Here is a 15,114-nt window from a genome sequence, read left to right on the forward strand (position 1 = left end):
CAGAGCTTCATGCATTTGGATAGAAGTTCTGAAGTTAGAAAAATACTACACCTGAATTTTAATACAGGCAGGATGAATTTTTAAAGCTCACACTGTTTCAAGAATGCCACACCAATTTCAGCATTCCTTTAGGAAAGGGGTGAGCCATTAGTTTGCGTACAAAGTAAAGACATTTCTTCCAGCTACAAGGCATTCAGACTTGAGCACACAGATGAAACAGACTGGGTTCTTTCCACTGCATACCAATATCAAGATACCGTAGTGCTGTGAGTTTTGTCACCTTCCCATAGCTACATATGCAAGTATGATAAGTACTGAACCATACAAATGAGACTAGTCACACATATAGGAAGGAAGGTACAGAAGTCATGTGATTCGCCCCCAGACCAGCAGCCACAAAAGCTCTACACAAAAGGGCTAAACAAAACTCAAGTCTTTTGTCACTAGGTAAATGTTTACAAGGGCTGCCCAGGCATTAGATACGGGAGAAAACATTTGCAAGTGGAATGGGTTCAAGTTCAAACTTGAATACAGGCAGTTATACCAAATACTTACAGTAACAGTGAAAACCTCCACATCGACAGTGGCACAAAGGTGACGGAAGACGGGGAACCATCCATCTCCACCTAAACTTTACCACCAGCAGTCCTCAGGCAAGCGATACAGAGAAAGATTCATTATTTGCAGCTACTGTAGGAATAAGCACATCACAGGTTAGTCAACAGGACTGACGGACAAGTGTTCTGAATGTCTGCATGCTTTCCAGGTGTGGAGATCTGCTCCGGGGAAGGGAGCAAAGGAAGCAAATGCTTCAGACTGCTAGAAAAAGAGAGTCCACTCAGCTGCTCAGGGGGCACGAGGGGAAATACATAGCCCATGTACTTTCACATTTCAGAATAAGAGGATACATTCCTCCTTTTTTCTTACCTGACAAAATAATTGAGGAAAAACCATTTTATTTGTATATCCATTTATTATTCCAGTCTGTAAAAATATAAGACTAATATACAACTACATCTAGCTTGATTTTGTAAAATCAATCTTCATTCAGTGAGATACCAATGTACATTATGCATTAAAGTTGTAAGAAAAATACTGATATTTGACATTTTAAACAAGTTCATTCATGTAAAAATCACATTGCAAGTAAAATTAGAAAATACATAATATTCACAAAAATACACATGTTAAAGACAGCTTGTGAGAACATTGTCCTAAATTTAATTCAGCTGTGGAAAAAACATGATTCACAGTTAAGCTTGACTTATCCAGTACCATAGCAGAACCTCAAAGTAAATGCATCTTAATTCTATTAAGAATTTGTTCTTTTTCTTATTAAGGTGCACTTAAATCTCCCAGTTGCAAGTAAGGAATGACTTGTCCCCCCTGCTGTGCATGTACACAACATATAACACTAGTCAAAGGAATTTTAGTTTTCCATTCCATTTTGAAATAATTTGGATATTTATAAATTAATTTATAAAATCTGGATTGAAAAATACAACTTACATATACAGGATACTTAATACACAAAGATTACATTAATAGCAGCGTAATATTGTCAATCATGCGTAGCATCCTCACTATCACTTTTGGATTTTTTCTTTTTTTAGCTAAAGATAAAATCTATATAAAACAGTCAAGCCTTTAAGTATTTTCTTCCAAGGAGAAAATTGTAAAGATGTTAAAAATTCAGGAGGTAGTGAATGAAAGGCTAACAATACCAGCATATTTTTAAAAAAACCTTACACTGAACCCCAGTACCATTTATATATAAAATTAAGTTTAGCCACTTGTAATCAACCGTTGATCATCCTGAAGTAACAATTTAAAAATATTTTGTGATTAACAGTGTATGCATTAGTAAGATATGGAAGAGCTTTAGAAATTTTATGGTAACTGCAGCATTAAGCAATTACATGCTGTGCAGTCTGTCATTGTACCTGTAAATACACACTTTTAAAAACCCATTTTTAGGTTCATTCTTTATCAGTTTGCAGGAAAGGTCCCAAGAGATGTATTCTCATGCAATTTAGAGTAGGACCCTAGTTAAATTTCTACAAGTCCTTAATACTGGCATATATATTCAAAGTATTCATGCATCTGTTATGAGTACAGATTAGGTAACAGTTTGGCAGCACACTAACCTTGGGGGTTTGTACCTAAGCAATAAAATTACCTTGCGACACTGGCGTCCTCCGGCTCAACCCTCCTGCGTCAGGTAACAGCTCAAAGCTATTAGCCAAGCTGCAAAATACTAGTGTACCACACCAGACCCATAATGTATTCCCACCGACTGAGAGTGTTACACCTGCTTTAAGTACACTACCAGTTCATTCTCTGTATCTGTAGACCTCATTTCACTTCTCATCCAAGTGCCTTTACTCCTTTCATTATTCACAATACATTCAAGTAAACAAAAGGCACAGAAGTGCAAAGTAGCATAATAAATGAAAGTCACCCTCCGCTGATGATTTCTTACAGGAAGGAAAGTCTTTTGATAAAGGAAAAAGAGACATTTAAAGTAAACAATCTTCCTTAAATAAAGGAAGTGTAGAGCAGCACTGACAGAAAACCTGTATATTTAAAGTTGACATGTTGCAGAATGAACATTTATTTTCCTCATTTCACACTAACTGGACCTAGTTACATCATTTTTAATAATTATTAGCAAAATAAGTAGAACACTTCAAAATTCTTGCTCACGTTGGAAAAGATTCCAGGGCCTCTCCATATGCACACTGAAGAAACCATAAATAAATCCAACAAAGCAGAACTCTAACCTGTATCTGCAGAGTACCATTGTCTGTTATGTCAACTCTCCATAAATCAAAATGGGCATGAATACCTTTCTTGACATCTACGAGACTTGAGCTCCAATGATATTGAAGGCTTGAAAATACTACTGCTCATGAGATACAAATTTAAAATTTGCATTCAGTAAAATTAAAGAGCAGTAATTTCAGAAGCAATTTTGTTTACATCATTACAAAAATTTTAAGCAAATATAGTTTTAGCCTCTGATATCCTATAAAGACTTTTACAGATGCCCTAACATTAAACTTAACGGTTGCTCTCTTGTTAGTAAAGTTACCAGAGGTAGATGTTTCCTCAAGATAGACTGAGAGAAAAAAAGAAAGGGGTTAGTCTTTCCCACTCATCGCATCTCCCCATAGGGTAGGACATGCTTCCAAGAACCTAGACTACTGCTCTGGCAAGCACAATACCACAGTACAGAACTGGTAACATCCTACTACTTAGAGGATGACGTAGACTACTGGACCCCTGGTGAGAAGCTCTAGCCCTCGTCCTTCCCAGTCCAGTCAGTCCCTATCTCATTCTCCTGCCACAACTTACATTCCCAGAGAAGGGTCAGGTTGGGAACTGAGTGCCAAAGTGGTAAAGCAGGAGATACTAAAAGGGGAAAAATAATGCTAGAAGCCTCTCCCTGCAATTCTCCTAGTCAGTTTGCAGCTGATTACTCACATACTTATGCACTTGCAGTATCAGGACTTGTCATCAGTATTTTGTTTTACACATAGCAACTTTGTTATATTCAAAACACCCAGCCAGTGGTACACAGAAAGATCAGCATTTGCAGTTTAATTATAATGAATAATTTAATATCACCTGGCTCAAGCAAGTTCTATTAAAGCCTCATTCTGATTTAAAACTTTTTTTTTTTAATCCAGGGATTTAATTTAAGCTGTCCTAACTTGTTCAGGTTTGAAGAAAATCACTTTTGACATAATTCGGACTCATTACAACAAACCTTTGCTAGTAGAAACCTTTGCAGCTTCTAGAAGGACTGTGATTTTAAGATAATGATGTTATTTCCATAGCATTAAGTTTACATTTGATTTCTTTGAAATTTACTGGAATTAGCAACTAAACCCAATGGTATCCTTAAATATTGCAAACTAAAATGAGACCAGGTCTTTGAAGCATGTTAAGACTTTCATGTTTGAATTTCAAAGTCATAGTCAATACAAGTAACCTTCCCTGGCCATTAAAAACAGTAAAGGTGCATGACTAATGAGCCCGTGGTTGCACATTCACTTACAGATGAACAGTCAACTTCAGAAGCCCCCACCTTCAAATCGTGACTGTTGTCAAGTTGCTGACCACTGTCACATATCCCTGTTGCTCAATGTGTCAGTCAGGGAACTAGAGCAACCACGAACATCTCTTACCATCCCACCTCCTATTTTTCACTTCCTCACAGAGCCACACAAACAGCTCTACCAGCTAAACAGCAGTTCAGAACAGGAATGAAGTGGCTAAAGCAGCTCCATCATACGTAAGCAGCACTTCAGATGAACATGAAACCACAGTACATTAGATAGTCAACCTCACATAATAATGGAAGTTTACTTCTATAGAACCAGTAGTATTCTGCATTAAAAAAAAAATCAAGTATCTTTAAAAGACAGCTCACAGCCATCTCTTAGCTATCCTTCATTTTCAGTTTAAATTTTCCTTATCCAATTTCAGTCATTTATCAATTATCTTCCATCTTTGTGAATTATTTACATTGAAGCACAGAATTAACTGAAGTTAGTCAACTTACATAATTTTGAACTTCTTGTATTTACTTTTTTCTCCCCTCCTCTAACTGCAGTGCTTGGTAGATGGAGAGGTATAAACTATTACATATGAAGCCAAATTAAAACAGGTATGGCATCCTTACTGAATACGAAGTACACCAATGTAATTTCATAGCGTTATTATAGTTCCATCTTCTTCTAAAGACTTATGATCTGGATCTCGTACTTCATATTCCATGCTAATGCTGCCTGCTGAATGATTCAAGTTCATCTCACTGGAAGGGAGGAATCCATTTTGCGTTGACTCATGAAGGAGTTCAATTTGTGTCAACGATTCTAGGCTTTCGCTGGTAGATGCGGCTTTTGGAATCTGCTGTGGCTCACCACTGTCTTCAATAATAATGTCCTCTTCATCGCTCTCGTCGTCTTCTTGCAAGAAATTTGCTAAAATATTTGGCGTGCTACTTGGAAGGCTAGATTCAGTAGACTGACCAGAGCTGCCAGAAGTCCGACTGTTCCTCACAACATTATTTCTCTGGTTTGCTGGTCTTACGGTAATGATCAGGTTACGGCTGTTTGCAATCATCATGTCTGTAACCTGATCAAGGCTTTTTCCTGAAACCTCTATTCCATTCACCTCCAGTACTTCATCATTGACAGCCAGTAGGCCTGTGCTTTGAGCCAGACCTCCAGGGACAAGCCTAGATATGAAAATCCCTGGAACTTTCTCTAATCCATGTGGTGTTACTCTGACGCTAGAGCCATCTCTGATATAGAATCCAAGGGGTTTGTCAGTTCCGTATTTGTAAAGTCGTACCCTACGATGGGTTTCTGGAAGAATATCTACATCTATAATAGAAGACACTGGTCTGAAGTCTTGTGGCATGCTAATGACAATGTGTGGTTTCTTCTTGTGATTATCCGGACGTAACACATTTGATAAGACGTTTTTCTTCCTTGTCATAGTATCTGTACCAAAGGCACTGTAGTCTGCATCTTCTGTAAGACATAGCATATTGATGATTAGATCACTTTATATGTGGTCCACATCACATCGCTATCGTGTTTTAGGTTAGCAGAATGAAATATCTAATCTAGAAGGTTTCTAGCTTGCTATAGTAGAAACATTTCTCTCTACATATGAAACAAGAGCTTTTATGTTATGAGATTCAGAGTTTGTCATACTTTTGGTTTCCTACTACCAAAGGAAAGACATTACACAAAAAAAATTAAAGCAAGTTACTAGCAGTAGAGACAAAGAACCATATTCCAGCTGCTTGAGAAAAAGGTTAGAATGGAAAGAGTGAGTATGTTCCTAGAAACATTTTAATTTTATTCAGAGTAATTCCACTTGTTAGTTTTCTCTCCTCGGGTTTCAGATCAGTGGAAAAGAAAGAATGAAAAAGGGAAAGCAGCCAGTGTGCCTATTATTGCCTAGTTCCTGGAAGCTGGCCAAGTGACCTGGATTCAAACTCCAGAAAGCTTATTCCATTCCGCACTCTTCCCCGCCCCCACGCAGTGTAGGTAAAATGGCTGTGGAGCAGAAACAAAGAGGCCTTGCACACATACTTCAAGCAAAATTGTTCACACAAGCAATGCTGTAACTGCCACAATTTGATGCAGAAGTATGCAAATGGCTTAGACTTTTAAAAAAAGAAAACATATGCAAGTCATACAAACACTTTTAAAGGAAAAGAAAGTATGTTCTGCAGAAGCAATTCTGATGTCTGAAACGTCTATTTACAAAAGGAAGCGTCAATTTTTCTTTTTAATATGCTATAACTCTCCAAAAACAATGAACCAAAATACATTCAGATCTGAGTTTCCTTAGATTTACGCTTGTATTTTTGCAACGTTGCATCAATTTTTTTCCTGTACTGAATAATAAAAAAAATCAAGCTGAACTAGTTTGGACTAACCCTGGGACTCAGAAGTTGGGATTTCTTTGTATTGCCACATTAAGATGCCATCAGTACAGCCAACAAAGTAAAAGAATTGCTATACATTTCAATCTGTGAATTGAAATAACTATGGAAATGCTATCCTAGTGTGAAATTTCAGGAGAGCTCTCAATTGCTGATGAAAGTAGTACACAGTAAATCAAAAGATTTTTTTTTCTAGGCTAAGATGAAGATATACAGACAGGTACTAGTTGTATCTGGGCTCTTCAGATGCTTTAAGCAAACTAGAACAGAAAGAAGTTCTGAAGCAATAGCCTAGCACTATTCCAACAAACAGGAATTCTTTCTGAAGTGAGTCAAGTCTACACAGCCATACTGTAGTCTGGAGTCGCTTTTGTGACAATCTCAGTCACTTTGGGAGGACATAGATGCCTCTCTAGAATATTATATCCACCTTGCATCGTTAAATTTTTACTTCTGCTGTTTCTCAGATTCGGCCATCTTTCCATCCAGACTGGTGTTTCTGCAAGAGTTACCAAATGAACAAAGGCTTCCAACCTGGGCTGTTCTATGATTCTATGAATTGTACAAGGAAGACTAGGAAGGTAGAAGCAAACAAGAATCTACACTAGCTATGCTTGAGAACATTAGATTATTGTGAATACAGGAAATAACTTTTAGTTTGAGAGTCTGAAAGGTTTTCTCAGAAGAGCAAGGAATTACTATTGTTCTTCAGCAAAAGAGGTTTAGGAGAAAAAACCCCTGTAATTTAAGGTTAAATTAAAATAACATTAGACCTCAACATCAATCCAAAAGGCATTAGAAATAGCCTAAAATCTGTTCTTCAGATGTCTAAGAGTTAAGTCAGTTGTACTGAAGAATGGGTTGATTAAAAAAAACAATCCAACGTCCCAAACCAAAGCATAAAGCAGGTGGACTATGTCTGAAGTGCAACACATCTCTAAAAATACAATCTTATTTTCTCTGTAAAACGCAATTTGGGATACCTAACTGATTGAAGATCAGCCATTAAAATCCTGTACTCCATTGCCAAAAATGAGCGTGCTGATTTTTCAGACAACATGGAGCAATTCTTTGAATATTCATTTAAAATTTATGATCAAAGAAAAAAAGTGTGAGAAGTTTTGCCCTTATTTCTGACAACCCATCCAACCAGTTTCAAGTTAGATGTCTGGTGGTTACACGGGGAGGATTTCTGCAATTTAGTGAGCTGCAATAGCTTCTCTTTTTTATTTGGAACTACAATTGCTTATAAAGCAACTTGGAAAGGGCAATTGTGAAATAAGATACTACACAGAAGGGTCTTGGCTCTAGGTATCTTTTACTGTTGAATACAAAATAACACAATGACAGCAAGAAAGTGATAGTACAGGTGAAGATTTTAGACAAAAATAGACAAGACTTGAATATTAGAATTAAGAATGTTAATAAGTGCAAAGGTTATTATTTTTTTTTTTTAGTTCATGGATCTCCCCCTCACCCACCAGCAGCTGGTATGCATCTTGGTGATCTCAAACTATGTAAAAACTTTTTTGTGTCGTGCAGGTCTAAATAGTGTAGATATCTGCTACTTTGAACTCTGATTTTAAGGCTGCACAATCAATGGTAAATTCAACAAGTCTAGAGAAAAATATTCCAAGGACCAGAGAAACATTGCATGGACAAGACATGTCATTTTGCCTCATTTCAAAAGCTTCACTTCTTTTTGGTTTGTAGTGGCAACATGTATTTCTAGGCATTTAACACCACATTGCTCCAGAAGAGCTGTTCATTGGGATGTTCTCCAGAGAGCCAGTGAGCGAGTTGAAAGTATTTTGACTGATTAGTTACACATTGTTCAGACCTTAAGCCATAATACGTTTGGGTTTTGGTTGGGGTTTTTTTGTTTGTTTAGAGTTAAGCTCATCTAAAGAAAATAGGAAAATTGCGCATGCACAATTTGTGCTAGAGTGCAAGTTGCTGATGAAAGCTCTAGGATATAGGTACTAACATATTGGTACCAGTGAAGCACTAGGTTTCTACTGCTCTTACAAGAAGAGTTGGTTTTGAAACAGTACCCAGGAAAACAGCGTATCATCAAGACATTGTCAGCATTGATTTTCTTCCACAGGCATTGCAACACAAAGCCATTCAGTTTGGGGTTTTTTTTCCTTAAATTCAAAGCGCACAGATTCAGATTCTTGTCAAAGAATCAGACTGTATTTTACATATCCTGCCATATCAAATGTACATCATATTCGACATTCCCAGCTTGCCACAGTGGGCTGTAAAGCTGCTTCACCTTCAGAGCAGGATCCCTCTCCCACCACTCAGGCCTTCTGTGCCTACATGTAAGTTTGGCATGTGCTAGATACACAAACATATACACATTTATTACATCCAAGAAGTAGATTTACTGCATCTTGCAAATGATCAAAGTTTATGTTCTTTACCCAACAGTTAGATTTAGCGCTATTCACATGGCTTTTCACAACTTCCTTCCCCAACAAGAACAGAGCTCACAGAAATCATCACCCAACCTGCCTTCCCACAACTACTAGCTGATAAGGCTTAAAACTTTTGTCCAAATCACGTTTTTCACAGTTAGGAGAGAAACATGAAGATCATTTGCAAAAGGATTGGCTTTGAAAGAAATATTATGTAAATATGCCTGTATGTGAACTAACAGATTCAAAAGTGCTTTTTAAACAAAAACTAGATCAGAAAAGACATTTATTGGAAGAGACATGAACTTCAACAGTCTCTTTCAGAAGATAAATATACAATCAGAAATCTTAACACTGAACTGGTGTTTTTGCTTTTAGAAACTTCAGTTTCCACATCGTGGAAATAAAAGCATCCCAAAATTGCAAGCCATATGTCAAAACATTTAAGAAACTATAAAGCACCAGAGGGTAGTCGCTTTGCATTGTAACTAGTCTTAGTAGTCTAAAAATTCAAAACTGGCACAAACCTTAAGATATACAGTTAAAGTTATGTAATTTGTGGGAAAAAAAATAGTGAAAGGTTGATGAAAACTCATCTCCAAACCTCAGCCAAGCAGCATGACTCTCTTTAATCTCTCTTCCACCGCTAAACAAATTTTCTAAAGCAAAACTCTCGAGTACAAAAGCATCTTTGTTCTGGCACCTAGCTAACCAGTTTAAAGCTGCAGCAGAAAATATTTTGGCATAAAGCCAAAGGACAAGGTGTTAACTACAGATAGTGTTAAGAACGTCCACATAGCACAAGCATGATTCTTCCCCCAGTAGTTTCAAGCTCAAGGTGGCACCAATCTGTATACACTTATTACAGGAAATTTAAAACAAAAGCCCACAAATGCCAAATCTGGTTTCAATTGAACATTGTTCAAGACGGATTTAAAATGTTTTCCTGATCTATTTACGAAGAGATTACCCCTCAAGAATTAAATCTTCAACCCCCCCAAATCATTAGCACATTTGAATATAGGTGCAATTTAGCATTTTTAATTAAGCCCCAACAAATCTTACCTCTTTCTTAGTCACAAGTTATAACAAAACATGGTTTTAGGAAACTAACCTATGTTTTTAGGAAGAGGACCAAGAATAGCTAGGATATTCCATAGAGAGCTGTTTAAAAAGCCAACTCCTTTTACTTTTCACCAAAATAAAGCTTCTCAGTGAAAAGGTCCATCTCAAGAGGCACAAATGAATTAACCAAAGAATTCACTTTTTACTATATACAGCCACATACATGCAGAATTTGCAGAGGTTGCATATTGTAGTTAATATCCTGCAAGTGAGTTTCAAGAACATTATGATAAATTAACAAAAGATATATTTCATTATCTCTATTACTCTTGTATTTACAATGTAAAGACCCCACACTGAACTGCCCTTCAGGGCCTGTGCGGACTGTGTCACCCCAACCATTTTATCTTCAGTAAGATTTTTCTCACAGACAGAGTGACTCCCATACATCTGGATTTAATCATGATACATCAGTTTAACCTTTAAATTCCAGATGTCAACAGTACCTGTTAATCTGTTAAACAGCAGAATGAAATTCCAATATCAACTGTTTTCTGCAAACTGATAGCCATTCTTCACTTATGCAATATCAAGCTCCAGTTTAGATTTAGCACTGGAGCAGTTTAAAATATTTTAAAGTAATTTTGTTAAATACAATTAGAAGAGTCTAAGCAGCATAATATGATTTGATTTCACTTCATTACAGGATCTCTAGGCTTCTTGCCACATTAACGAATACACATAAATGCTTAGGGGACAGGCAACTTTCTAGCTTTCATAAATTAGGAGTCAAAATCAAACAGAAGAGAAAAGAGTGCTTACTCTGGCATAACAAAATCTGACATTTCGGAGTCACATTATCACAATTGTCACTTAACATTGCAAAAGCATCTTGTTTCTCCCATTTCAACCCCTTAAGGTGTTCCTTGGATGCAATATACTAAGAAGTTAATACTATTTACCCTAGATTTTACTGCAGTCTGCTCATGCCTTATGTTAGCTTTCCACAAATTGCATGTAGCTTCTAAACAGGTATGACAGTATAATAAAATTTCCTGTCTTTTAAGAGAGGAAGAAAACTCTTTCTCTTCCTCACAGTGGCTTTTTGCCAAAGATCTTAAATTCCCAGCTATCATTGCTGGAAATAGAAAAAAAGACAAAGTTCTATTAAAAAATTCATATACATTTTTCAGATTAAGAGAATGCATGAAAACCACAAGAAGCCTTACAGGTAGAAATTAACTTGTGTCACTTACTAGTTATAGTTCCAAACCAGCCCCATCAATAGCAGGTATTTGTTCAGACATTTCATTTTCAATTTCAGAGGTACAGCCAATAAAGATCTGTGCAACTGGATGGATTAATCACACCTAAACAAATTATACTGCACAAATTATGACACATCTCCAAATCCTGCAATTCAGCTTTAGTTACAGGCAAGTTATCACAAATAAAGTATAGAATCAAGCTATTTCCTTATTTTCTGTCAGACAGACCTCTGTTCTATACAGCAAAGATGCTAATGCAACCAAAGCCTCAAATTACTCAACAGAAGTGATCAGAGCAGTCACAACTAACTCAGAACAAAGTACAGTGCTGGAAGCGTTAGACTCAGATACCAGCCTAGGTTCTTTATCCCCTAAAACTCCATAGTCAGAAGACTCTAGGCTCCAAGGGAAGATGATGACAACTGATGCTTTCTATGTAAGTTTATCATGCCAAGAATTGATTAGCAGGAAAAGCTAAGTGGGTTAATCTCATTTCTAGTTCTGTGCATTATATCAATTCTATTACCAATTCCTCACACTAGAGTAATAAGAAATAATCCATCATGCTTTAAATAAAGGTACAACGAAGCTATGTGGTGTTACAAATGTACCACTACTAACAGTCAGCATTAAACAAGTAACACTAGTAACAATCTAAAAACATATGGTGTTAAAATATAAATGCAATAATCCCAGTCTGACAAAGTGGCTTATCTGTTCTCATCATATGGCTACTGCAGGAGATTAAATGAAATCACAGACCTTTTCTGCCTCTAGGTTCTATTAAAGCAAATAGTTCACTCCTTTGGCAATTCAGGACTGAAAACACAGCCCTTACCAGACTATAGTATCTTCAATACGAGCAAAACACACTTTGCCAGCAACACAGCAGCCGGCAAGCAGCCACACTGGTTTTGAACATTGTTTTTGTGACAGGCTGTTGTGCAGCTTATTATATTTTTGGATTGGGAATGTCGATAAAAGCTTCCGATGGCCAAGTATTTTCTAATGAAAATAAACCTGTCTTAGCAACAACCAGGAACAGTGCATGTCTTTATAAAATAGCTAGCTAGAAGCAGTCTGCTATTCAAAGATCACTTGACTGCCTTATGATAGGAATTGTACATGCATGTGTACATATATATACACACACACAAACAATGCATCCATGCTCACACCCGTATGCAAGTAAGCAGAAAACCAGCAAGTGCAGAAATCAGGTTTTCTTGACTTCTCTGGATTAAAACAATTTTGAAATCACATCACTAGATTTCTCCCTTCCCCTTCAGTTCCATACACTGAATATGTTCTCCTGGACAAGAACGAATACAACTTCAAATCTGATTTATTTTTTTCCTTCATGAACAAAAGCAGACACTAAACAAAAGACAACCAGAACTTTGTGCCTAGAAGACACGCTATTTTTACGGGCAAACCAACAAACTGAGCAGCATTCACATTTGAGGCTTGCTAACTGAAATAGGCTTGTAATTTTTGAAAGCTTCGGAATGTTTTATTAGGAAAGCGTGATAGGAGTAGCATATTACAAAGTTGGTCTTTAATTTGTACTGACATTTAATACTTTGTGTAATGAGACTTTCAAGATTCCTTTCCATCCTGTAATGGCCTCTCCTTGTTTGATCAAGATCTGAATTTTAAGTGAAAGGCATCCAACATACAGAGCAGAAAACCCTAGAGGTTTAAAGTTTATTTTCATTTGCTTACATAAAATCAGAAAGAAGCATTTGCTAGAGATTTAACTTGACTTTAACTGAATACAAGCAAAAAAGCACAAAGTATAAATAGGTTGCCTGAGGAAGCTCTTACAAGAAAGATGAGTTGTGAATACCTTTCATGATCCATAATTATTACGGAATCCAACATGATGAAATAGCACTGACTCCGTACGTCACACTGTTTACTGCAACACAATATAACTAGATAAACAGATGATTCACAGACATCAAGTGCACTTACCTTTTCTCTGAATGAAAATCCTGAGTAGAGGATTGGCTGTGGAAACTGCTTTATGATAATTGTCATCATTATTAATAGGCAGCAGGTCTCCATGAATGTCCGTGTATCCCACTAGAACATCAACATTTGGTATCTTGTGCACATGCTGCAATAATCCATAGAACTCCTCAAACTTTCCAGGTTTGGATCTCTCCAGAGAAAATCGTCGGAATTCTGCTCCAAACTACAACAAAATATATTTTACATCATTAATATGGAAATCTAACATCCTCAAGCAATAGAATGATTTTAATGTTAAGCCAGAAATGTAATGGAATTAAAAGTGCACTAAAACCTACAACCCATAATTTTGAAGTGGCATAAAAAGTCAGTTTAAACCGAGTTTGGCTTCCCACCCCCCAAAGTTATAACTATTTTTGGTCTTGATAAAACACGTACCTTTGAACATGCAAAAGTCATTTTCACTGTTCCGTTTAGGTCAAAGCATTCACTAATATGGGAGCTTAGTATTAAGGTGACAGACTAGTGCAAGAATAACTACAGATTCTTACGTGCTTATGAAACAGCCATGCTCTTGGTAAGGGCCAGAATTCATATCCAGCACCAACACTGATGGCTCAAAAACAAGATTATGATTAACCTCCTATAATATGTAACTACCTGGAACTTTTTCAAAGAAATTTCAGTGCACTTCAGAATGGTATGTATAGACTCTTATTCAGTTATAGTTCACCTATGCAAGACTGAGTATTTTTTAGATTCCCAGTTGTTCAGACAAGAAGTGAAAAAGGCACTTCGACCTGAAGACTACAAAAAATGGCTGCTGCATTTCAGTACAAACCATGTGCAGTAAAGCTTTAGTGAGCCGATCTCAAGTCAATTCTGCTCTGACCTAAAGAGAGATATAAAAGAGGCAATCAGCCACTACTCCTTAAAAGCATTCAGAAGATTTGCCTGCATGATCAAGACTGAAATCTTGATTGCATAGTCTTTTAAAATGTGGTTGTATCCAGGGTATAAACCAGACAAGATTCAGAAGATATGCAAAAAATCCCACAACCAATCAACCCCTTTTAATCATTGGCATTGTACTTTCAGGGGCAGCTTTTGCCTTTAGTCAGTATGACCACTCAACGAAAAACCCAGCTCCCTAGTCCACTCAAGCTTCAGTCTCCTAAATCACCTATATAACAAACACTTGAAAAAAACCAATGCTAGGAATGATTCGGTGGTGGTAGGCATAAAACTAAACTGGGTGCAAAGAAAAGAGTAAGCATTTGATATAGACTAGACAAATTTTAATTTTAGCAGGCGTAACTAGTAAAATCATAGCATTCTGCCCAACACAGGCAGAATCCAAAGCAAACAGAATACTGGCTAAAACCTCCATATCAGGCACACACAACACACCAAAGATGCTAAAAGGAAATAAGAGATAGCAGAAGCCAAGTTACCAAGAGCAGACCAGCTTGTATATGAATTAAAAGGCTAATAAACTAATCACTAAAAAAATAGAAAACACAGTAGCATTTTTTGTTTGTGAATTCTATTGGTGGGCTACATGAAGACTTTAAATAATTTCTTTAGCAAGTTTAGTTCTAAGTAGAACAGCAGGGCACATGGAACAAAACACTGACAAAGTTTGAGCCCCACAGTATCACATACATGGGTATACGTTACACAGCAGATGTGAAGGTGCACATTACCAAGCCTCCAGACCTACCTTTACTTCACATTTGATTACAACCTTTTGGAGAATAAAAGCTTTAGAGTTCTTACATACAAACAAAGAAATGAGAATAAGGAGACAAGGACCCCGTTGTTAGCACATTAACAGCACAGCAAAACAAGCTACACTTTCCAACAGCCCACCTTCCTCCAAAAGTTTCAAATAAAGGAAGTATCTGGG

The 15,114-nt window shown here is 36.9% G+C and overlaps 1 protein-coding gene across 4 annotated transcripts in view; it reads right to left on the minus strand.

The window, feature by feature from the left end:
• Positions 1 to 15,114, minus strand: part of PARD6B (par-6 family cell polarity regulator beta) — a 67,668-nt gene that overhangs the window by 49,146 nt on the left and 3,408 nt on the right. The window contains exons 2-4 of one of the 4 annotated variants that reach the window (XM_075768462.1): positions 14,047 to 14,097; positions 13,206 to 13,428; positions 954 to 5,546 (exon numbers count right to left, since the gene is read on the minus strand). In XM_075768462.1, coding sequence (XP_075624577.1) covers positions 4,717 to 5,546; positions 13,206 to 13,428; positions 14,047 to 14,049 — 1,056 coding nt within the window. In that variant the 5' untranslated portion in view covers positions 14,050 to 14,097 and the 3' untranslated portion in view covers positions 954 to 4,716. Of the gene's footprint in view, positions 1 to 953; positions 5,547 to 13,205; positions 13,429 to 14,046; positions 14,098 to 15,114 lie in introns of those variants that run through there. The other 3 variants (XR_012838016.1, XM_075768461.1, XR_012838011.1) reach the window with 3 other exon arrangements.

The sequence above is a fragment of the Balearica regulorum genome, chromosome 16, assembly GCF_011004875.1.
Source record: "Balearica regulorum gibbericeps isolate bBalReg1 chromosome 16, bBalReg1.pri, whole genome shotgun sequence".
Classification (NCBI taxonomy): domain Eukaryota; kingdom Metazoa; phylum Chordata; class Aves; order Gruiformes; family Gruidae; genus Balearica; species Balearica regulorum.